The sequence below is a fragment of the Nomascus leucogenys genome, chromosome 6 (assembly GCF_006542625.1).
Source record: "Nomascus leucogenys isolate Asia chromosome 6, Asia_NLE_v1, whole genome shotgun sequence".
Lineage (NCBI taxonomy): Eukaryota > Metazoa > Chordata > Mammalia > Primates > Hylobatidae > Nomascus > Nomascus leucogenys.
The window spans coordinates 57,646,012-57,671,158 of record NC_044386.1 but is presented as its reverse complement, the minus strand read 5'-3'; the positions used below and the strand labels follow the sequence as shown (position 1 = coordinate 57,671,158).

At 49.1% G+C, this 25,147-nt stretch overlaps 1 protein-coding gene and 2 non-coding genes across 3 annotated transcripts; 2 read left to right on the top strand and 1 right to left on the bottom strand.

The window, feature by feature from the left end:
• Positions 1 to 158: 158 nt before the first annotated feature.
• LOC115835474 (stereocilin-like) lies at positions 159 to 19,694 on the bottom strand. The gene is given in 31 exon segments (XM_030814199.1): positions 159 to 340; positions 540 to 687; positions 775 to 872; positions 1,115 to 1,263; positions 1,451 to 1,593; positions 1,969 to 2,124; positions 3,508 to 3,677; positions 4,230 to 4,386; positions 4,595 to 4,710; positions 4,792 to 4,945; positions 5,363 to 5,498; positions 7,937 to 8,049; positions 8,154 to 8,277; positions 9,353 to 9,411; positions 10,399 to 10,524; positions 11,025 to 11,090; positions 11,236 to 11,403; positions 11,587 to 11,625; positions 11,930 to 12,112; positions 12,464 to 12,596; positions 12,876 to 12,991; positions 13,129 to 13,315; positions 13,961 to 14,127; positions 14,270 to 14,374; positions 14,471 to 14,533; positions 15,490 to 16,577; positions 16,580 to 16,746; positions 17,514 to 17,538; positions 17,627 to 18,019; positions 18,022 to 18,411; positions 18,713 to 19,694. Coding segments are annotated over 31 exon segments (5,493 nt in total). The 5' UTR covers positions 18,978 to 19,694; the 3' UTR covers positions 159 to 251.
• On the top strand, positions 3,124 to 3,230 carry LOC115835618. The gene has a single exon (XR_004030653.1). It is a non-coding gene; the product is annotated as a U6 spliceosomal RNA (small nuclear RNA).
• LOC115835770 lies at positions 13,756 to 13,859 on the top strand. Its single transcript, XR_004030790.1, has one exon. It is a non-coding gene; the product is annotated as a small nucleolar RNA U13 (small nucleolar RNA).
• Positions 19,695 to 25,147: the final 5,453 nt, after the last annotated feature.

The window sequence follows — 25,147 nt, the reverse complement described above, 5'->3', positions numbered from 1 at the left end:
AGGGAGCAGCCTTCAGGAAATGAAAAGAGGCAGTGGGATTGTTTATGATGGAAAGAGACTCCAGATACGGCATCCCGGGAACACTGATTCTCAGGTGGGTGGAAAGCATTAACATTTTACCCATATTCCTCATCAGCTTCTGAAAATAATCACGTCTGTTTGCACTTTATTCATTATGCACTTGTTTGCACTTTATTCATTATGACTTAAGATTTCTCTCCCCACAATCTCCTTCTATGGTAGAGACAGGCTCATAGCAGGTGGCCAAGGAAGCTGATAGTCAATACCAGGGACCAGGAAGGTCGTGACCAGTCCTGGAGGCCCCAGGCTGTACTTCGACCTATAATAGACAGGGAATGGGAGTAATATCACACCTCTGCTCTCCAGGAGCATTGACACTTGGATATTAGCGCTCTGCCTGGAGACTCCTTCACTCCAGGGATCTCCCTGGGTGCACTCTAAGAGCCAGACAGCACCAAATTAGGGGTTTGATTCTGGGTCAGGAGATGGAAGATCAAGCTGTGCAGCTGGGAACTCACCTTGCTGTTCTGGGCTCTCCTTCCCCTCGTGTTGGGCCCATGCAACTGCTTGTCGCTGCTCAGGACTCAGAAAGGCCATTTGCTCAGGAGTGACAGCCACAGCCTGAGCACTGGTGAGACTAGATAGTTGGGTGGGACTAAACACCACCTGGGGCAGGGGTAGGAATCAGTGCATGCATGTAGTCCCCATTGGGCCCTGGCTCTCCTGTGGTCACCCCAGTCCATTAATACTTACAGCAAATTTAGGAGGAGGGATGACAGAAATGGCAAGAGGAGTAATACCCTGGATCTGTCCCCACAGCAGTGCTGAAAGAGCCAGGTCTGGGATCCCAGCTGTTGAAGCAAGTGGCATCCAAACATTGTCTTAGACTGACCTTCCCTCTCTTCAAACCTATAGACCTTCTCTAACTACTCCCAAAGTGCCCTATCATAGATCTTCCCCAATATGTCTCTAGCCCCTTATTTAAACACCCTTTCAGGCCCCCACCTTAAGAATTGCAGGGCAGTCTTCCATCCAGTCCACCCATGGTATAGAAACCAAACCAACTTGCACCAGCAGTGGCCCAGCTCCCCACCTGCTATGGTGCCAATTTCAGTGAAGATCTCAGGCCCCCAGTTACTGATTGGGCCAAACCCACCGGGCAGTACAAGGAGGTGGGCCAGAACCTCCAGTTGTTCCTCAGAGCACTGGAGATGCAGGGTGCCCAGGAAGAGAGCTGCTTGGCTGTAGAACAGTGGGAAGGAAGAAGAATTTGGCTTCAGCAAAAAGGGCCTGTGGTCATGAGACAAAGGGAGAGATGGCTTCAAATGAGTTTCCTTCCTCCATGGGACCAGACCTTCATGATCCTCCTTTACCTCAACAAGTCCACCTTTACCTCAACACGACCACCCTCAGCCCCTTCACAAGTGACCTAAACTCCCAACTGCTGATGTGCTGGAGCTCCTCTGGCCGCAGTCCACAGAGAGTATAACCCAGCGCTGTCAGATGAATGAAGTCCAGGTGGCTCACATGCCGACCACTCTGCCGTAGGAAACTGGAGACCACAATGCGGAGCTGGGGTGGGGGTTGGGAGCAGAGGGGAAGGAGAAAAGTTATGGAGAATTAACGGACAGGGAAGTGATAGTTGTTACTGGGTTATATTCTGTTACTATTAAGACCTAAGGAGTCATGGGGAAGGCTGAGGACTCAGAAAAGGATAGAAAAAGAGGAAGCCTCCAGGAAAAGAGGTAGGAGACAGTATTATGTGTCCAGGGCCTCAGAGTGAGTAAATCAGAGTCCTGAAGGTCACTAGTAGGGGTTATTAACAAAAGATAGAAAGAATGACCAGGTAGGGTCACAGGAAAAAATTCCTTGGGCTTTAGATGATCTATAGGACTGTGTCTGTGGGATGGGTGTTTGGGAAGCAGTAGGGAGGAGGAAAAGTGTTACCTGAGTGGAGCTCCAGCCATCTATCTGCCCCAGGGTGCTCAGCACTCCCCAGTCCACTAGGATCAGCTCCTGTAGTTCCTGATCTCCTAGACCTATTAAGAGCCTACCGAGCTGCAGGATCTGCTCAGGACGAAATCCCCGGGGGGGACCCCACAACTAGGAGAAAGACAGGAACAATGTGAGTGGAAAAGCAGTGGATTGGGAGTCAGACTGCTGGGTTTTAAGTCTTGCCTCTGCCCTTAGCCGTATAACTCTAGGTAAATCACTTGCCTTTTCTTTAGTTTCCTCCACATAAAATGAGACAGTTGCCTTACAGTTCCTCTGACTAAGGTGTTTTGAAAGACATTACGGTCAGTGGAAAAGAAGAGCAAACTAACTCTAGTCCATGAGTTCCACATTTTTATGTGCATCAGACACAGAGATGCTTATTAAAACACAGATGCCTGGGGCCCAGCACAGTGGCTCACAGCTGCAATCCCAGCACTTTGGGAGGCTGAGGTGGGAGGATTGCTTGAGCCCAGTTCAAGACCATCCTGGGCAACAGAGTCAAAACTCATCTCTACCAAAAATACAAAAATTAGTGAGGTGTGGTGGCGTGCACCTGTAGTCCCAGCTACTTGAGAGGCTGAGGCAGGAGGATCATTTGAGCCCAGGATGTAGAGGTTGCAGTGAGCCAAGACCGCACCACTGCACTCCAGCCTGGATGCCGGGTGACAGAGTGAGACTCTGTCTCAAAAAAAAAAAAAAAAAAAAAAAAGCCGATGCAGATGTCTGGACTCTTTCCCCCAGAGGCTTATTTTTTAATTTATGAGACAGGGTCTTGCTCTGACACCCAGGCTGGAATGCAGTGCTACGATCTCGGTTTATTGCACCCTCCACCTCCTGGGCTCAGGGGATTCTCCTACCCCAGCCTCCCAAGTAGCTGGGATTACAGGCATGTGCCGCCACACCCAGCTAATTTTTTTTTTTCTATTTTTAGTAGAGACAGGGTTTCACCATGTTGCCCAGTATGGTCTCAAACTAATGGGCTCAAGCAATCCACCTGCCTCCGCCTCCCAAAGTGCTGTGATTACAGGCACGAGCCACTGTGTCAGGCCCCCACAAAGGTTTTTATTAAGTCAGTCTAGCATGGTAATCCGGCATTGGCATGGTTCCCTGCTTGGTTCAGCAGCACATACACAAAAAAAACTGGAATGATACAGAGATTAGCATGGCGCCTGAGCAAGGATAACACGCAAATTCATGAAGTATGCCATTATTTTTTTAAAAAGAAAAAAAAAGAAAAAAGAAAAAAATCTGTTCCCTTGATGATTGTGATATGCACTAAAATTTGGTAACCACTGCTTTAGTCCCTCTATTCATTATACTAGCTCTTTCCTCAATATTTATCTCCTCACCTCCTACTTGTGACCCAAATCTTCTAACTCTTTTATTTCCTGCTTCCCCCACCTCTCATCCAACTCTCCATTCTCTTCATGTCCTACATCACACCCAAACAGCTTCCTCATGGCCAACCCCAGTTGCCTCTCCATCCCTAACCTGTTTTGCTTTGCCCATGGCTGCCCGCAGTTCCTCAGGCCCAAGTCCTGGGTCTCCTGCAAATAGTGTTAGGCAGTCCATAAAGTCTGAGAGCTCCATCTCTGCAATCTGGGTTGCAGACCAGGCTGCTGGGAATGTCTCTCGTACATCTTCACAATTTGGCACAGGTTCTGAAGCGGAAGGCAGGGCCAGGAGGTATCTGTAGATGGAATGACTCTTCCAACCTTTGCAGGATGGAGCACTGTGGGAAGTAGGGATCGAGGGAGTATTACAGGGTAAGATGTATAGGGCTTAGAAGTTAATAGAACAAGAAGTGATTGGAGATGCCAAGTCCCTTGTTTTATAGATGGAAGACTGAGGAGTTGGTCAGGCATTTCATGGCAGAGCTGAATTTGAAACCAGTTCTCAAGCCTCACAATGTCTCCTTCTAGGGATCTCCCCAGCAGAGAGCTCCACGCTTAGCTGAGCTAGAGCTGAATCAACTGTTTAAAGAGGCAAGAGAGCAGGAAAATGGAAGTTCTGGGCTAAAAGAAAACTTAATAGTTTACACACTCCCAGAGCTATAGAATTCCAGAACTAGAAGAGACTTAAAGATCATCCCTCTAAACTCTTTGCTTTATAAATTAGAAAACCCAGTCCCAGAGAAGAGCACATGTAGAAACCAGACCGTTTCATACTCCCTGTACATCCTGCTGGACATGTAAGTATTTGGGTAGTTTCACCTGGAAGATCCTCAGCAGCTGGTCGCACCACCCCTGCTACCAGAGCTGCTTTCTTGGCAGCAAGCTGTGGCCCCCTACACAGCTGTCCAACTCTGCTCTGCTCCCAGCTCTGCTGCTGTTCTAGAAGCCGCTCCAGGGTCTCTGGACCGAAGGCCTCCTCCATGAGAAGGTAGAAGGAGAGTGGGGAGATCTGGACAGATCAGGGCCTGCTGCTATAGCTATAAGTCGAAAGTCCTGTCTCTGTTTCACAGTCTCCCCCTAGATCTAGGCTTCATATCGTTTGCCCTCCTTGGCCATGGGTCCCCATAACCAGCTCACCAGTCCCCTCTATGCATTTACTCACTTCCCTTCTTCCTTCATCTCACCCTGGGGATCAAGGAAATTGCCTCAGTAGACAGAGTGAATACTAGGCATCCAGCTTGCTCTACTTCATCCTGGCTCCACAACTCTGGTTTCCTGGGGACAGGAATTAAATCGGGGGCTGGGGAGCTGAGGGAACTGTGAGGAAAAGGAAGGGGAAAAGAGGACATGCTAGGATTTCGGACACAGGGCTCCAGGGGACCTTAAGAATATGGAACAGGCTGCCCACTGATGATGGTGGTTGAGGGCAGAAGGATCTGTAGGGGGATCTGTCGTGTGCTCTCTATCCCCAGGAATCCAACCAAAGGGCCTAAGGTCTCCAGCACTTCTCCTGAGACTGGAGTCTTCTTTGGAGCCTGAAGAAGAGCATCAGAACTTGGACAATGCATTTCTGACTCAGAATACCAGACACCTTGATCAAGACACCAAGCCCCTTGACCTTCCCTCCCTCCTGCTCTCAACTCAGCATCCTATGATGCTCACTACCTTTGTTCACTTTCTGAAGCAATGAGCCCACATAGGAGCAGGCAGAAAGACTGAGAGGTGGACTCCAAGAGATTTCTCGGACTCCAAGAGGTATGGACAAGTAACATGAAGCATATTGTCAAGGAACAGAAGCCAGAGGCAAAACAGGGGCCAGGCCTTGTAGATAGGAACCTGTTTGGCAGCAAGAAAGCAAGAAGTATAGGGTGGGGGGACAGTCAGAGAGCATTGTCTGAGGAGCAAGAATTGCTCAGGGCAGCAAATCTGAGTCTGGTAGGGTGGACTCTTACCAGGTTTTGTAGTGCCCTCTCTGCCAGGGCTGCCTGGTGGAGTGGGGTCAGTGCCAGCAGCTGCTCTGGAGCTCTTTGTACCAGCTCCACCACCAACATAATGGATTCATTGGATAGTCTGTCCATCAACTGGATCCTATTATAGCAATTTGACAACAACATTATTCAGGTGGAGCTGGGCCAAGTCGAGAAGGGACCACAGAACCCTACAGTCCCCAGCTACGATGTGACCCCAGACCAAACTTAGTGAAGCTGGACAGGAACTGAGAGTTAACAGCTCCAGGGCCAATTCCCACCATCAAGCTTGAATGGGGGAGAAAAAGGGAGCGACATATTTCTAGTCTTCCTAAAAAAAACAAACAAACAATCCTACCTGATCTAATGGACTCAAAAGCTCCAAATATTAAGTACCATTAACATTTCCCCATTTTATAGATTAAAAAACTGAGGTTCACAGAGATCAAATGTTGAAGTCTCTCACTCCCAATTCCTGTTTTTTTCCACACGACCACCCTTCCTCTACTTGTGAAGAGTTCCCTTCTTGTTTGTACGTGCTATACAATTTACAAAGTTCTTTCAGGTGTTATCTCATTTGATCCTACAACAAGACCTGGCCTCACTCCATCACTCAGGCCAGAGCACAGTGGTGCTGTGATCTCAGCTCACTGCAACCTGCACCTCCCAGGTTCAAGCAATTCTCGTGCCTCAGCCTCCCAAATAGCTGGAATTACAGGCACGCGCCACCATGCCCAGCTAACTTTTGTATTTTTAGTAGAGATGGTGTTTTGCCATGTTGGCCAGTCTGGTCCTGAACCCCTGACCTCAGTGATCCACCCACCTTGGCCTCCCAAAATGCTGGGATTATAGGCGTGAGCCACTGCACCCAGACAAAATAGGTGTTTCTCTTATCCTTCTTTCACAAATGAGGAACTCGAGTTTTTTGATGCATGGTCTAGGATCTTTCACCTCATCTGTAACCTTGGGATTCTAAATCATCTCACAGAACCCACATATTTAAACAGATCTGAATGGCATTAAAAAAAAGTAAAAACAGGCCTGATGCGATGGCTCATGCCTGTAATCCCAGCACTTTGGGAAGCCGAGGCAAGCAGATCACGAGGTCAGAAATTTCACCATGAGCAACATGGCGAAACCCCGTCTCTACTAAAAATGCAAAAATTAGCTGGGTGTGGTGGCACGCGCCTGTAATCCCAGCTACTCAGGAGGCTGAGGCAGGAGAATTGCTTGAACCCCGGAGGTGGAGGTTGCAGTGAGCCGAGATGGCACCATTGCACTGCAGCCTGGGTGACAGAGCGAGACTCCATCTCAAAAATATAAATAAGCAAATAAATAAATAAATCCCTTTTGCCCAGAAATCAGAGGTGATAACCTGTACCCTACCTAGGATTACCAGTTCTGGAACTGGGCTAAGTCATACAAGAGCTAAAATCTGTGGAAAGGCCTATAAAAATGTAAGAATGTTGGGAAGCCGAGGTGGGCAGATCACTTGAAGCCAGGAGTTCACGACCAGCCTGGCCAACATGGTGAAAGCTCGTCCCTACAACAAATACAAAAATTAGCCTGGCGTGGTGGTGCACACCTACAGTCCCAGCTACTCGGGAGACTGAGGCAGGAGAATTGCTTGAACCTGGAAGATGGAGGTTGCAGTGAGCCGAGATCACGTCACTGCACTCCAGCCTTGGTGACACAGTGAAACTCTGTCTCAAAAAAAAAAAAAAAAAGTAAGAATGAAGTCAACTGCTTTTACTCCACTTCATCTCCATATTTCCCGGGAAGACTGTAACACCTGCATTTTCCTATTCTGACTTACAGTGCAGATGGCAATGGGGTGGTGGTAGGGATAAAACGAGAAAAGCAGCATATGAGTAAGATACTAATAAATTTCTCTATGGGTAGGGAGGAGCGTTTCGTTCCTATAGCCTTTTCTTCCCACAACCTGTATATGAACGTCCTCTACAACATTCCTGCCATGGGGCCATCTGGCCTAGACTCAAAGAGCTCCAAGGACCAGGAACTCACTACCTTAGTTTTTCTTATACTATCTAAAAATCTGATCTCTGTTAACTACTCTTAGTCTTGCCCAATGGGGCCACTCATAAATATGACAATCTAATTTCTACTTGATAGCCCCTCAGGTATTTGAAGGCACTTATCACATTTTTCATATATTTTTCTCTCGATCTACTCCTCTGAACGCACTAAGAACACAGTGCCCTGAGCAAACTACAATCCTCTGGGGCAGAATTGGAGCATTGCCTCCCTCACTTCAGACACTCTATCTCAATCTCCATTAATGTGGGCTAGGTTATTGTAAGATTACTTGGCAGGCTTCAGTACAGTGTTGCCACCCTCAGCTGCCCCATGCTGGAGCATATTCTGGGAACCAGTCAATACATAGAGCAACTTTGAATAAAATCCTCTGCTTTGGGCTATAAATGATGTCAGGGAACTACCAGACAGAAAAACCGCCTCCTCTAGGGCATTCCCTAAGGGCAGATCTTCACCCCAGATTGAGCTTCCTGAGGGGCCAATATCTCTAGCTGCAGTACTTACGGTAAGTCCAGGAGTAGCTTGCTATCCAGCCCATTCAGTTCTGGCCCTAGCGTTGTCCATTCTGGTTCTGGCATTGTCATCCTCCGCTTTAGCTCTGCCCAGATACAGGCCCTCTGTAGGGAAGCAGGGTGAGGCCAGTGCAGAACACAGGAGCTGGGTTCTATACCTAGGGTCCCAGCCTCCCTGCTCCCACTAATGTCCAGGCACCCCCTCTCACCAGGCTCCCTCGAACTCTAGTGGGCAGTTGATAGATCATGTGCACCACTTCAAGGAAGTCTACCATGGAGTTGATCTGCTGCAGAAACTCACAGGACATGCCTCCTGCCAGGGTGCCCAGAGCCCTGTGGGTGTGTGAGTGGGGAGATGCTCATTCAACACATACAACAGCCTGTTTGCTCCTTGATATCAGTACTCTCAGCACAAGTACAGATGTTCATTCACAGCAATTTATGGTTTGAGAAATGTTTTTACATAGATATTCTCATCAGCTCCCCATAACATCACTGCTGTTTATCAGAGAAGAAAATAAGGATTTATGGAGGTCAGGTGACATTCCCAACATCATTCTACTAGAAATGTGGTAAACTGAAACTAGAGCCATGTCTTAGATTCTGAAGCCCTTGGGAGGCTGAGGCGGGTGGATCACATGAGGTCAGGAGTTTGAGACCAGCCTGGCCAAAATGGTGAAACCCCATCTCTACTAAAAAGACAAAAATTAGCTGGGTATGGTGACACACGCCTGTAATCCCAGCTACTCCAGAGGCTGAGACAGGAGAATCGCTTGAACCTGGGAGGCAGAGGTTGCAGTGAGCCGAAATTGCGCCACTGCACTCCAGCCTGGGCAAGAGAGCAAGACTCTGTCTCAGAAAAAAAAAAAAAAAAAAGATTCCGAAGCCCATTGTTCTTTTACTGTGGGTGTAAGTAAAGTGATACCTTCTTATTCCTATTTATTCTTGCTTGGCCAGTGCCTCTGAAGTCACCCCGAAGTAAACTAATAGTAGCAAATGACTGCTGGGACTTTACAATGGACCAGGCACTGTGTTAAATATCTTACATGACTTACCTCATTTAATCTTCACAATAACTACCTATGAGGCTGCTGCCATTGTAATTCTCACTTAAAGAAGGGAAAACTGACACAGGGAGGTTAAATGACTTGCCCAAGAGCACAAGTAGGTGACAGGACTGGAACCTGAATCCAGGTTTTCTGAGTCCTTTGGCTCTAGTCAGGATAGGCATGGCACTGTGGAAGGACAGGAGGGCAAAGGGAGGAGCTAGGAGAACGTCCATGAGGCAGGGACTATGCATCATTCATCCCTATATCCCCCATTCCATATCACATGGTGCCTGGCACATAGTAAGCACTCAAAAAAATGTTGGTCGAATTCAGCCCACTGCTCAACACAAGTTACTCACTGTAGATTCCTGAGGGTCAGGTTGGTGGGTACTTGCATCTTCTTCCAGAGAAACTGTGCCTACAAGAGAAAGAAAGATGAGCCACTTCCCAGAAGAGACACTGTCCAAGGATACCCCCTAGAGTGGAGAGGCAGGACTGCCTTGGACCCAGTCCTGCCTCTTCACTCTGTGGGACCCACCAGCCTCCCACTCTCCCAGATGCCCACTCTTCTCTCACAGAGTGAGAAAGAAATGAAAGAAAAGGGAAGGAGAAAAAAATAGAAAAGCAAGTCACATTATAAGGGATACTAGGGGGCTGGGTGCAGTGGCTCAGGCCTGTAATCCCAGCACTTTGGGAGGCCAAGGCAGGAGGATTGCTTGAGGCCAGGAGTTCAAGACCAATCTGGACAGCATAGTACTCAACATAGTGTCTCCACATAGTGTCCACATTTTTGTATTGTCTGTCTCTATAAAAATTTTAAAAATTGGCCAGGCGTGGTGGCTCACACCTGTAATCCCAGCACTTCGGGAGGCAGAGGCAGGCGGATCGCAAGGTCAGGAGTTCGAGACCAGCCTGGCCAATATGGTGAAATCCCATCTCTACTAAAAAAAAAAAAAAAAAAAAAAAAATTAGCCGGGCATGGTGGGGGGCACCTGTAGTCCCAGCTACTCGGGAGGCTGAGGCAGGAGAATCGCTTGAACCCGGGAGACGGAGGTTGCAGTGAGCCAAGATTGCACCACTGTACTCCAGCCTGGGCGACAGAGCAAGATTTTATCTCAAAAAACAAAAACAAAATTTAAAAATTAGCCAGGCATGGTGGTAACCACCTGTAGTCCCAGCTATTCAGGAGGCTGAGGCAGAAAGATTGCCTGAGTTCAGGAGTTTGAGGTTACAACAAACTCTGATCATGCCACTGCACTGCAGCCTGGGCAACAGAGTGAGACTCCGTCTCAATCAATCAAATAAAGGATACTAGGGATAAGCTGGCCAAATAGGGCTGAGGGATAGGTAAAGAAGGTAGACTACATTGAGGCAGGAAGTTCTGAAATTAAGTGGAGAGAATTACCTGCTGCTCAGACCAGGGCAGCTCCCAGTAGCGTCTTTGATTTGCCAGAAGAGCCGAGGAATCCAGTTGTAGCAGCTTTAGTGGGAGCAGGGGAAGCAGGCAGTCTGGCCAGGTGGTGGGAATAGGCTGCTGGCGGCGATGGGTATAGCAGTGTAGTGATAGGTGAGAGAGTCTGGACTTAGCACTCAGAGAAAAGGAACCATGGGGGTGAAAAGGAACCATGGGGGTGAAAAGGGACCATAGCTAGGACAGAAGTGGAATGGCATTTGCCACTGTAGCAATAAACGCCTAAAAGCCTCACACCGCAGGCTGCTGTGGTCAAGTGTTGCTGCTAGTTAGGCACCAGGAGAACAACGTCCCTTAGCTTCTCTCAGCCTTGGTCTTTTCATCTGAAAGCAGGGTGGGTGGCCTGGAAGATTTCTCAGGCCCTTCCAGCTTTGACATTAGTCTAGGACAATGTGAGTGGATCATGCTGTCCTGCATCTGGCACTGGAGAGGGCTGCTAATGGGCACAGAGCTAACCAGAACTCTCAGGGCCACTGCAGGGTAGTGTGGGAGGCAGCAGCAGCCATATGAAACTGCCCCAGAATGGGGAGAGGAGCTCAGTTCGGAGATCTCACACTTACCTGACCAGGGATACACACAGCTGGACCAGCACCTGTTGTACCCATATTTTTCACACCATCTTTAACCTGCATGAGAATTGGTTGTGTGTGTGTGTGTGTGTGTAAGTGGGGAGGTATGAAAGGCCTTCCCTGGCCTCAGGGAAGATGCCTTCCTCCCAACCAGAAAGAGCCGGTATTCCTGATTATCTCATCCTCCTTGTCACTCTCATACCCGAAAGGTCTGCAGCAGTGCTGCGGTCTGGCAGGCTGAGAGGCGTGACAGTTCAGGCGCCAGGCAGGAACAAGCCCCGACCAGGCCTCGCCTAGGGATGGCCTGGAGTGTCTGGGGGCTGAGGCCTGGTAGCAGAAGGTGCAAGGAGCAGAGTTCCTCCAGGGATAGCTAAAGAGCAAGAGAGACAAGAGGCCTGAAGAAGAAGGGAAGGGTGGTGGGGAAGACAGCAATCACAATGCAGCAAGGCAGTAAGTATGAGGGGAGCGGAGAGAGAGGAGGGGCAGATGCAGGAGCCAGGTTAAAAGGGGATAGAGACCTCTGGCGAGAGGCTGAGAAGTTGCTGCTACTCACATCGTGCCTAGGAAGGAGCCGTCCAAGCAGCAGGACAGCCTGAGTTGGGATGGGACCGAAAACAACAGCTCTCAGGACCCAGCAGCCAGGTCCTAAGTGGGTTCCTAAGGCAAACCCTCCAAAACTTCCCGCTCCCTCTTAATCATCCCCAGTAACCATCCTCAGTGACTCAGGTCCCTTCTTGATCTGAGGAAAGGGAATGAAGGCGTCCTCCTGCAGACAGAGTTTACCTCTACTGTTCACCCAGGGAAAGGAGGGGCTGGTTTTATCCCTGAATGGGATTCTCTTGACTGGCGCTCAAGTGGGGATGGAGGGTGCAGGCCAGGGAGTGAGACAGGCAGACCTGAGCAGGTGTAACACTAGTTCCCTGCAGGACAGGAAGCATGGCTCTAAGCTGGGGCTCTGACAGCTCCTGCAGGAAGCGGAGGCCCAGCTGAGGGAAGAGAGGGGCCCAGACCCGCAGCTCCCGGGGGCTCAGCACCGCTCCTCCAGATGAGCGCAACACACCCAGAAGTTCATATGCCACCTGTGACCAAAGAAGGTTTAGGACTGGAGAGAAAAGAGATGAACCTTGAAGTTCCTCTCTAATCCCACATCTGAATTTCCCAGGGCCTGGGCTAGGGTTTGGAACTAGGGATTGGACTGGAGTAGATTAGGTTCAAAATGGCAAAGGGTATGTTTGGGGTGCCACAGACCAGATAGAGAAGGGCCAGGAAGAGGTGGTAACAGATAAGAATGGCCATGGAGTAAGGAATGGAGGTTGCAAAAGTGGGATGGGGGGCTGGCACCACTGTGCTCAAGTTGACACAATGGGAAAGCCATCCACACAGACCCAGGGGAAGCCTAGAGTCTTGTAGGTTTGTGTTGAGGGGCTCACCCGTCCTTCTGGGCTGAGGGTCCCATTGGCTGCACATTCCAGCAGCCCCCGTTCTACCGGCCCCATCGGATCACTCAGGGGCACTAGGCTCTGCAGCTCCTCAGGGCTCAGGAAACAGGCGAGGGGCCCAAGCCTGAGGAGGGCATGAAGCTGACCTTTGTGTGGTCCCTGAGACTCACACTAAGGCAGGCCTGGCAGCAGACAGTGTGGGTACATACACTGGGCACTCTGACCACTACACCATTACACAGGGGCACCATCTATAGACCTCTCTCCTGGAACTCTACGCTGCCTGGGGCCACTGCCTACTCTCTTGCCCCTTCCCTCCTAGAACACCGACCCACCATGACAGCTGTACCTTCCTCTCTCTACTTCTTCCACTCCTGCCTTGGTTACTGATCCCACAACTCACCTGCGTACCTGCTCCTCACCATCCTGGACACTCTGGTTTACCAGGCTGCGCAGCACATGGCGGGCATGCCCTGGCCCCAGACCTGCTGCTGGCCAGCTATCCTCCAGGGCCTGGATCTGAGATGGGGAAGGTTAGCTCGCACTGCGGTCACTGTAGGGTTCTTGCAGGGAGGGGCCACTGAGAGACATGCCATTGACTCTTGTCCCCACTAGCAGAAGATGGGCCAGTCAAGTAAAGAAGATGATTCTCATACCTGGTGAGGGCTGAGCTTCAGAAAGTTCTCCAGAGGGAGGTGGGGGAGCAGGGGCAGCACTGCCCACAGCAGCTCCTGGGGCCAGGCAGGCACTTCCCCAAACAGTTCAGGGGCCAGCAGTCGCTTTGCCAGAGCCTCCTTCTGTTCAGGCCTCATTCCTGGGCTGTAATCCCGGATGGCAGCCAGGCTGTGAGGAGTCATGGGTCTTAACCCTTTGTCTTCCTCCAAACTGTTTTCCCCTGACCCTCTGTAGCCCTGCTGTCTAGATAGGAAGGAGACCCTCCCTGGTTTTTTTTGTTCTGTTTTTTGTTTTTTTAAGACGGAGTCTCGCTCTGTCACCCAGGCTGGAGTGCAGTGGCACGATCTTGGCTCACTGTAACCTCTGCCTCCCAGGTTCAAGCTATCCTCCTGCCTCAGCCTCCCGAGTAACTGGGACTACAGGCGCCCACCACCATGCCTGGCTAATTTTTGTAGTTTAATAGAGACGGGGTTTCACCATATTGGCCAGGCTGGTCTCCAACTCTTGACCTAGTGATCCGCCTGCCTCGGGCTCCCAAAGTGCTGGGATTACAGGCATGAGCCACCGCGCCTGGCCTCTCCCTAGTTTTAATAGAGAGGAGCTCTCTGATCCTTTTGTAGTTCATTAGCATGATGATTGGGTTTTCACACTCAGGCGTGAGATGTGCCTCTCTCAAACCTTGTTACGATGTTGGCACATTACCTATCTGGCATGAAAGAAAAAAACAGAGAGGAGCTCCGGAAGGGGCTGCTCCAGGTGGATGGGGTTGGCCTGACTGTGACAGGAGTAGGAGGAGTAGTGCAAGAACCTTACACACTGTCGTTGGCTAACAGGGATGGTGGGAAGCGCATCAGGTCAGAGACAGCCAAGAAAGGGATGAGTGGTGACAGATCAATGAAGAGCTGGGAGGTGAGGCGTGGGTACCGCTGGAGCAGCAGGGCTGTCAGGCGACCCAGGGCCTGCTCCTCGGATGGTGGTACCTGTAGGGGCACAGGAATGGATTCTGCCTCTGGAGATGCCCAGTATCCCTGCCATTTCCTCTCTGGAGTTCCTCTTCCCACTAAGGCAAGCCCTCTGAACACTAGGCTCCAGGTGCCCTTGCTCCCCTTTCTCTATGCTCACCTGCAGCTTCCCCTGCAGCATGAGTGTCAGGAAGCCCTGTGCAGCCTCCCTCTCTGCTGAAAGCACCAGCTGCTGGAGGTTTTCTGGGGGCATATGCAGGTACGCCTGCGAATAGGAGGTCATGGTGGGTATGGCCTCACGGGGCAGGGACCTCCAGCCATGGCTGTCACCCAGCCCACCCATGTGCCCTCCACCTGTTACCTGCACTAGAATCCGCAGGGCCCAAACACTCTTTTCCCTCTGGAGCAGATCCCACAGCACAGGCTGGTGGGAAGAAAGACAATATGCCAACAGAGCTGTCTTCTCTGTCTCTCCTGCAGCTCCCCCAGGCATTCCAACTCCACTTGCTGGGATGCTTGTCCTTCATCTCAAGTGTGATTCTTCAGATATTAAGCTCTTTTAGGTCCAGGATCATATCTCTAATTTCTCTTGTACCCTCTCCCATGCCCGGTCCATAGTTGGCTCAATTAATACTTGTAGACCTGAACCAAATACTATGAGACTATCTAATTCCATTTTACTGGGCCCAGGGTTTAAAAAAGGTGGCCCCAACATGGAGTAAGGAATCTTTATATATCCTACAGAACCTAGCAAAGTGCCTTGCATATAATAGGCACTCGGTGAATGAATTATGGTGTTTAACATATTCTCACCCCTCCATTCTACAGACTAAAAACTGAAGCCCAGAAAAACTAAATGAAATTGCTTGCCTAAGATCGCACTAATTTGAGGCACAGTTGAACCTAGAACCAAAGTCTTCTGATTGGTAGTGTCCCTGAATCTTTCTCATTCCTGCGTTATCTTCCTGTATTCTGCCAGCCTCCAATTCTCACTCTCTAGGGGAAAAATTAAGAGTCCTCTAACTTGATCCTTTTTCTTTCTGGTGCAGAAAGCAGGAGAGTCAAAGAGCCCAAAAGAATAACAAGGTAATATTTATTGCAGGTTTGTGTATCATGCACTGTGCTAAGCCCACAGCATGTATTATCTCATATACCATTATCATCCCTAGTTTATAAATGAGACGAGAAAAATATTGCTCAGAGAAGTTAAATAACTCATTCAAGGCTGGTCACAGAACCAAGATATGAATCCAAGCCTGTCTGACTCTAGAGCTGTGCGCTTCAACTACTACCCCACACTACTGCCTCTGAGTATTCGAGGAATTCCCCTAGAGGGCCTTCTCACTGTTCTAGGAGCTTTCCCTCTGGCAGAGCACTCACACTAAAGCAGGCCAGCAGCTCCATCTTGCTTATACCAGAGCTGGGGTTGACAGTGGGTTCAAAGCCTGATGGAGTTGGCCGCTCCTCCTCTCGTTCCAGGTATTCCCCAATTGTCCGTAGCACACTGCGCTGGCCCTCTGGGCGAAAGGCATCCCAGAAGGAGCAGTTGTCTGGGAGACTGGAGAGCAGTAGGGCCCGACCCAGCATCCCCTGGGCCTCAGTGCCCACAGCCCCTGGACCCAAGAGGAAGGTCAGCAGGCGGAGGAGATAGTGTAGGCGTGTGGGGTGAGCAAGGTCTGGGACAGAGGACTGACAGTGTGGCAACTGGGATAGCATGCCAAGGAGGAAGGGGCCAGGGGTCAGACAGAGTGGGGATGGTCCCAGTGGTGGCAGAGAGGGCAGAAGGGGGCCCAGCAGCCCTTCTAGGAAGCAAGTGTCATTGCCCCCACGACTTATCCTGCATTGGCCTGCTAGCCAAGGCCAGAGGGGCACCAGGACTTCATACATGGTGTCATTGGCACAGACCATCACCAGGAAGCTGCCCCCATCCGGGCAGCGTTCCCCACAGGGTCCAATGTGGCACGGTGGGGAGGCAGTGACATCTGGGGTGGGGCCCTGGCACACATGCTGGACCCAAGCCTGGTTGCTGGGGGGCACAGCCTGTAGACTTGCCTCCCCACACAGTCGCTCAGCCCACAGAGTCTCATTCTCCAAGAAGCAGCCCCAAAAGATGTCTGGGGTGAGGGGAACAGGGGGCAGGCCTTCAGGGCAGCTGGTAGGGGGTGGGAGCAGGCCAGCACAGAGCCGCTTCACCAGGCGGCGGTTGGAGCCAGACAGGGCTGAAAAGGACAGGTTACTGCAGATCGCATCCAAAAACTCATCAGGAAACTGGTCATGGCAGGCCTGTAGCCAGCCTTGGGCACCTGGTGCCCAGGACACTGCATACCACACAGCTGTCTGGCAGACGGCAGTGGTGCTGGGAGGGGGCTGTGGAGTGGCAGGCTTGGTGTGCTGGCAGAGCAAGTGGATGGAGAAGTTGGAAATGCTGTAGGGTGGTGCTGGGCCTGAGCGGTTCTCACAGAGGGCCCCACAGCGATGGCTCGCCGTTGGCGTGGGCTGATGTAAGCTGAGGGCTGAGAAGCTCTGGGCAGAGGCACGCCCGTGCTCAGGCAATGAAGGAGGGCAGGAGGTGGGGGTGGTGATCCAGACAGAAAGCCCAGCGCCTGGACATCCCAAGAAAGGTTGTGCCGGATGCCCCTGGGTGCAGAGGGAGGAGCAGGCAGGATCTGGTCAGTTCACATTTCCTCCAGCTGAAGATTCTGACCCTGACCCAGAGCCCTCAAGGGGCATGGCAAGCATAGGCTTTTCTATAAGTGAGGTCCCTGAGAGTTTAGGCATTACTGGTTGAAATGCTGCGACAGGGCAAAAAAGAGAGAGCTGCCCTGCCAAGGTCCAAAATCACCTAGGAGAAGCCCCAGTTGGAATTCTTTCTGTCCACCTGGCCCCCTTCTGTCTCCTTTCTTCGTATGCTTTTAGATAGCTTAAACACAACCCTCAGCGGGCCTCATGTTAGGAAATCTGCTCAGCAACTCAATATGTCTAACTATTGTCTGGCATTGTTGTACTGAAGTAGTAAGGGGGTAGAGGAATCCAGCTGTGTCCTTATTTTCCAAATCCCATCTTTACTAGCTAACATTATTAAGCACTATGCGCCAGCACTGTTGTAAGTCGTTTGCATACACAGTATCAACTCATTTAATCGGGTGCAACGACTCTGTGGTAACTAACATTATCATTCTCATTTTATAAATGGGGAAACTGAGGTATAGAAAGACTATGTAACTTGCTCAAAGTCATATGGCTAGGAAGAGGTGGAGCTAGGACACCAACCCAGACAGTCACCCCCCAAAACCACTAAACCACACTCCTCCCATCAGTTTTCCTCTCTAGAGGCTGATGTCTTCAGCTCTTCACCTCCACATTTTCCAGGCCCAATCCCTCAGAACTGGTCCCTTATTACTTACCATAAGAGCAGTTGTTGAAGGTTACCTAGGAGGGAAAGAGTAAGGAAGAAAACTACCCCAATTTCACTTTCCTTGCCCTGCCACATCCCAGTCCCAGCCCTGGCCACACTCACCTCCATGGCACTGCCCATTGGCATCAGGCTCTGGCTGCCCCAGAATGGAAAAGACCTCATCCTGCAGGGAGTGGGTGACACGGAGCAGCCCCTCCTGAAAGGCAGCATAGAGGGGGGCCCCCACAGTGCGTAGCAGACCGCCTCAAAGAGCCCCCTCAGAGCTTAGCTCCCCTGTTGGGGTAAGCAAACCCAACAGACCCTGCAAAAAGTGAGGAGCTGCCTCCGTCCCATCGAGGCCTGTGGCATTGGTGGGGTCCACACTGGGCGGCACCTGCACCAGAGCTTGCCAGCGTGTGCCCTCTAACAGCAGCAGCAGAGAAGGCAACCAGTCAGCAGCCAGGACACAGTCAGAGGGCCCATCACGGGTGCACGGGGGCCGAGTTGGGGTAGGGGTCCCCCAGGAACTAAGGCTCCCAGCAGCACCTCCACAAGTCCACCCAGCACGCCTGCTTGGTGCACCAGGAAATCTCGGGGAGTCTGCTCCTGTCCCAGCAGTGCCAGCATATCCCCTAGCAGCCCTAGCATTGGCTCCCAGTCAGGGCTGCCTCTCAGTGTCACTAGAAAATCATGGAGCCGGAGGGCAGGCGGCTGGAGAGGTGGGGGCTCTCCTACTGGTCCTTCCCCCATTCTCCCAGGCTCAAAGGAAGAAGAAATGTTGGCCAGGAATGTAGAGAACCGTGAGCGGCTCAGGGAGCCCTGGGGAGCCTGGTCCAGAGTGGAGAGCAATGACTTCAGGAAGGAGAGACCAGAGTCCAGGGAATGAGGCCCAGTAGGGGCCAGAGTCACTGCAAGGAGAGAAACCAGAGGTCACTAAAGGAGAGGAACATAGGGCCCATCTCAACCCTGCCCCTGAGCACAGTTCCCTACCTGGATCTAAAGATGAGGTGAGGGATTGGTGGGCTGAACCCCTTTCATTGGCCCACAGTAAGTCTTGGCTTGCTTTTCTTAACTCCCATTTTTTCCTTTTGCACAAGTCTCTGCCTCTCTCCTTTGTCCTTCTATCTAACAGGTTCACCTCCACATTCTTAAAGTCTTTTTCCAGCCACCCTCCTCCTCATCCCCAGTTCTGCTCACTGTTCTTCTCACCTGCAAAGGACAGCAGCAGCAGCAGCAGCAGCAGGGGGCAGAGGCTCAGAGCCATGTTTCCAGGTGAACACTGGTACCGGAGGTGAGTTCTGGTTATTCTCACCTTTGTGAGATAGCCAGGTGAGGGCAGGGCACTGCAGGCAGCCTGAGGCTCCACTGACACTGTAGTGTGGTCTTTCAGGAAACAATATATGTAACCTGACAGCAGGTTTGTTACCTGAGCCGCTGAATATCTGATCCTTTGGCTCTGGAGAAGGGTATGCATCTGTGAGAGGGACCAATGATAGGGGATCCCAGGGGCCCCTCAGAGGAACCCGAGGAGATTGCTTGAGTTAGGAGCCAGTGATGCAGAAAGGAATAGGCAGACATGGACATGGAGAACTGGAGACCAGGGGTGTAATCTGGGGTTCTGCAGAAACATAGAAAACAAAGAGGATATGAAGGAGCTAAGAAGCAAGTAGGATTTGAGGAAATTGAGGAAGAAAAGACACCCAGGAGAAACAAACTGGGCAGCAAGGTATAAACAGACGAGAGGTCCAGTCCAAGGATGGAGAATTCAGGAAGAGGAGAGCTGCTTTCGACTACTACCCAGAACCACAGAGTGTCAAGAGCTGAGCAGTACCCCAGAGATCACATACACCAAACTTTTTCACTTATGGATAAGGAAACAGACCCAGAGAAATGTGATTTGCTCATTAGGCCATTCAAATGTTTGGGTCTTTCCTTCCCCCCTGGAATCCCCTATCATTTGGTTCTTTCTCTGTGGCCTAGTAGGTGAAAGCCCTATCAAAAACTCTGAGCTGAGAAGACAGAAACCAGATTAAATCACTACACACAAGGACTGATCTCCCTACACACAGAACTGCTCATGGAACAGACAGAGAAAGAGATGTCATTCAAAATAATCTGGTCTGGTCAGGGTTAGAAGTCTTTTTTGTTGTTGTTTTTGTTTTTTTTCGGGGGGGGGGCGTTTGAGAGGGAATCTCTCTCTGTTGCCCAGGCTGGAGTGCAGTGGGGCTATCTGACCACTGCAACCTCTGCCTTCCGGCTTCAAGCAATTTTCCTGCCTCAGCCTCCCAAGTACCTGGGATTACAGGCACGTGCCACCACACCCAGCTAATTTGTGTATTTTTAGTAGAGATGGGGTTTCACCATGTTGGCTAGGCTGGTCTTGAACTCCTGACCTTAAGTGATCTACCCACCTCAGCCTCCCAAAGTGCTGGGGTTACAGGCGTGAGCCACTGTGCCTTTTTTTTTTTTTTTTTTTTTTTTGAGATGGAGTCTCACTCTGTTAGCCAGGCTGGAGTGCAGTGGCACTATCTTGGCTCAATGCAATTTTTGCCTCCTTGGTTCAAGCCATTATCCTGCCTCAGCCTCCCAAGTAGCTGGGGACTACAGGCATGCGCCACCGCGCATGGCTAATTTTTGTATTTTTTGTGGAGATGGGGTTTCACCATGTTGCCCAAGCTGGTCTTGGACTCGTGACCTCAAGTGATTCATCCACCTCAGTCTCCCAAAGTGCTGGGATTACAGGCTTGAGCCACCACCCCGGGCCAAGGTTAGAAGTCTTTTCCATTCTCCATCTATATCTCCCCAAAGGCCTTCACTTTACACCAACTCTAAATAGCAATTCAACACTGAAGCTATACCCAAACTTTTATTCTGTCCTTCTTTCCCTAGAACCCTTCCCCATTCTCTCCCTCGAATCCACACATGGAACTTCATTATTAATGTGCTTCTGACCTAGAAGATTCACTTAGGATCACAGAGTTTTATTTTTATGTATTTATTTATTTAGAGATAGGGTCTTGGTCTGTGGCCCAGGCTGGAATACTGTGGTATGATCCTAGCTCACTGCACCCTCAAACTCCTGGACTCAAGCAATCCTCCTGCCTCGGCCTCCCAGGATCACAGAAAAGACTTGAGGAATCCTCTGGTAAGAACTTCTCATTTTATAGACGGGGGAATTGGAGCCCAAAGAAATGGAATGACTTAACCCAGGTCACAAAGACAGCTGGGAGCAATGATGGGATTTTCCAAGGCAAATCAAAAGTTGAGATCAGTGAAATGATCTGTTGTGTAATTTTACCAATATTCCCTTTGCCCATCAAGGATACCACATCTAGTCTAAAAAGCAGACAGATGAATCCGAGGGAGAATACGACCTGAGTTCCCAACAGCTTTGTGGTTCCAGCCCATCCTGTAATCCTTCTGAATTTCTGCCCTTCATTCTGTAACAACTCTCTTATAATAAATTATTCTTCTTTCCTCATAGGGTAGCAAAAAATGAGATGGTCTAGGTTCAAACCCTGGTTCCAACATTTCCTAGCTGTGTGTCCTGGGGCAGTTTCTAAATCTCTGTTTTTGGTTTTTTGGGTTTTTGTTGTTGTGGTTGTTGTTGCTGTTGCTGTTTTTACTGTAAAAAGGAAAAAATCCTAGTGTAGAGTTTTTGTGAGGATTAAATTAGATAATGCATTTAAAGTACTTAGTGCAATGTCTAGCATTCATTCAACAAAGATTAAGCACTTATTATGGGCCAGACACTGGTACAGAATAAACATTCACTCAATGTTACTATTACTAGTATTAGAATAGCTTAAGATGATTTTTTCTACTCGAAACTAAAGGAGTTCTAATGAATACATAAATGATTATCTGGAAGTTGTATCTTGAGTGAAAGACCTTCAGAACAAATATGGAACTAGTTGAGTCAACCAGAGAGAGAAACAATGAGGATTCCCTCAACTCAGGATGAAATTTTCCTAGCAGTCCACGTTCTGCTGTTGTAAGCTGTTGATTAAGCAATTCTCTTGCTGCTAAAGATTCAGACTATGTGCAAACTGAGGGCGAAGTGCTTAGGGTTTATGGCAAATATACCAGGCTATTTGAGTGTATTGGTTATTGCTTATAATTTGATGAAGTTCAACAAGAGCGAGACAAGTTCCAACCTACAGATGACCAAATGGAAACAGAGAACAACCAGCAAATTTAAATTACAAAGGTCCAGAACAAGAAATTAATCATATGTTCTGCTAAAATGAAATGGATAAGACTAGTGATAACTGGAACACTGTGATCTGCCAGTTAGAATGGGTATACCTGGGAAAAGTCATGAGAGCTGAGAACTCTGAAACATCCTCACTCCCCAAAACTCCCACAGGACACTCTCTGCCTGACAAGAACAGATACCTAGCCGGTCGCAGTGGCTCACGCCTCTAATCCCAGCACTTTGGGAGGCTGAGGCGGGCAGATCATGAGGTCAAGAGATTGAGACCATCCTGGCTAACACGGTGAAACCCTGTCTCTACTAAAAAATACAAAAAATTAGCTGGGTCCGGGCGCGGTGGCTCACGCCTGTAATCCCAGCACTTTGGGAGGCCGAGGCGGGCAGATCACGAGGTCAGGAGATCAATACCACGGTGAAACCCCGTCTCTACTAAAAATACAAAAAATTAGCCGGCCGTGGTGGCGGGCGCCTGTAGTCCCAGTTACTCAGAGAGGCTGAGGCAGGAGAATGGCGTGAACCTGGGAGGCGGAGCTTGCAGTGAGCTGAGATTGCGCCACTGCACTCCAGCCTGGGCGACAGAGCAAGACTCCGTCTCAAAAAAAAAAAAAATTAGCTGGGCGTGGTGGCTCGTGCCTGTAGTCCCAGCTACTCGGGAGGCTGAGGCAGAAGAATCGCTTGAAACCGGAAGGCAGAGGTTGCACTGAGCCGAGATCGCACCACTGCACTCCAGCCTGGGCAACAAGAGCAAAACTCTATCTCAAAAAAACAAACAAACAAAAAGAACAGATGCCTCCCTTTTTTTTTTTTTTGAAACTGAGTCTCACTCTGTCGCCCAGGCTGCAGTGCAGTGGTGTGATCTCAGCTCGCTGCAACCTCCACCTCCCAGGTTCAAGCAATTCTCATGCTTCAGCCTCCTGAGTAGCTGGGATTATAGGTGCGCGCCACCACGCCCAGCTGATTTTTTGTATTTTTAGTAGAGACAGAGTTTTGCCATGTTGCCCAGGCTGGTCTCAAACTCCTGAGCTCAGGCAATTCGCCTGCCTCAGCCTCCCAAGTGCTAGGATTACAGGCATGGGCCACCATGCCCAGCCAGATGCCTCCCTTTGTAAAGTACAATTATTTTTCTCTTTTTTCGGTTTGGCTTTGGTAACTGAAATATTTATTGCTTACTAGATATCTAGGTGTTTCTCACATTTCCCAGATCTCTTGCAGTTAGCTGGGCTCAGGTGATTAGTTCTGTTCAATGGACTGTGGTTGACCAAAGAATTTAAGAGCTAGCAAATGAGCCTCCAACAATCTCTTCCCTGTTGAGGCAACCTAGAAACTACATGTTGAGATGGCAGTGTCACAAGGTCAAAATAGCCCGAGGCTCCAAATTACCATAGCATTTACAGTCTTTGTCATTTATGAGTTCTGTATTTGTGGATTTGCCTAGTCACTAATTGTGTTTGTAACCCAAAATCAATACTTACAGTGCTATTGAGGTCATTCACAGACTTGTATTGAGAGGTGACAAGTTGGAGTCACCTGATACAAACGTTCCCAGCTGAGGTGGAACAAGGCAGTGCTCTGCCTTCTTGTTGCAGCTCTCATGGTGTAAATATTAGTGTCTTTTTTTTTTTTTTTGAGACGGAGTCTTGCCGTGTCACCAGACTGGAGTGCAGTGGCAATCTCAGCTCACTGCAACCTCTGACCCCCTGGTTCAAGTGATTCTCCTCCCTCAGCCTCCCGAGTAGCTGGGATTACAGGCATGTGCCAGCACTCCCCGCTATTTTTTGTATTTTTGGTAGAGACACGGTTTTACCATGTTGGCCAGGATGGTCTCAATCTCCTTACCTCGTGATCCACCCGCCTTGGCCTCCCAAAGTGCTGGGATTACAGGCGTGAGCCACCACACCTGGCCCAACTCAGTGTTTTTTAAATATATTATTTTGTTGAACTATTCAAGACTATCTAATTCCAGAACATTTCCATCACCTGCCAAATAAACCCTATACTTATGATCTGTCAGTCTCAATTCCCTCCTCCCCAATCCTCAAGAAACCACTAATCTACTTTCTGTCTTCATAGATTTGTTTATTCTGGACATTCAATTCATTTGCCTTTTCCCCATCTTGGACTTTTTGCCAGACATACTCTTAGGTGAGGACTTTATAATTACCACCTTATTGCCCCCTTTCATCTCTTCCCCATTTGGGTAGCAGCCCTTACTTAAGCTTGGGTGTTACTGACCTTACCTCCAGTTCAGGAGAAAGCATTAATTAGTGATTTCATCACATCCACTCCCTTACCTCAACAATTTGTTCAGACGTAAGCATATGACCTAACTTCTTGGTCCAATCAGAGTGGTGGTCAGGATATCTTTAGAGGAGTGGAGGCTGACTTATATACAGTTAATGTCCAAATTTTAAGTGTACAGTTTGTTGAATTTTTACATCTATATATACCTGTGTAACCACCATGCAGATCAAGATATGGAACATATCTATAGCACTCCAGATGCTTCATGCTTCCTCCCCGTCAGTATCTTCACTCCAAGAATAACCATTATTGTGACCCAAAGCTCAAAAATTTTGTTCATTGACTGAGAAAGGAGTCACTGGCTCTCTTCCCCTGCATATGGGTAAATAGGTGTGCAAGCCTAGGCGCTTCAGAAAATTATCTGGCTACCCAAGTGAAGCCAGTCTGAGAATAACAAGAACACGTGGAGGAGAGCGCAGATAGGAAAATTCCAGAGAAACAAAACCACAGATCTAACAACAGTGAATTTTTACATTAAATCAATCCTGAAGCTATACTACCTTTGAACTTTCCAGTCTCCAGTAAGCTATTTTATTGTTTAAATGGCTTCAACTGATTTTTTTCTCAACTCAGAATTTTTAACCTGAGTTAGAACCTTAACTCCACCTCTTACTTGGTATATGCTCTTGGGCAAGCTACTTAACTTACTTAATTTCTTTAGGCCTTAGTTTTCTGATCTCTAAAAATGTGAAGCTATCTTCCATATGTGATTATTTTATGAAATATGCATACTCTATATACAGTATATATATACTAAATATATAAACATTCTCATACATGTTAAACACTCAATAAGTGATATAATTTTTAATAATAAACATGTCTAAAGACTTAAGTCTTCTAACAATGGAATGGGATCCCTTCTAGATAATAAATCCCAAATAACTAGAAACATTAAGCATTACCTGGATAATCCTCCTTTCAGTAATGTTCTAAAAGGTGTTCCTGCTTTGATGGGAGATAGATTGACTCTGAAATCCCTTCTAACACTAAACACCTGTACAACACTTACTGATTTGAACACTTCCCTGAGCAAAGGCAAAATGAAATAGAGACTTTCGGTCCAGAAACAGGTAAAAATAATATCCAATTAAAGTTAATGGTTCACAAGAGAAGCAACATGAGCA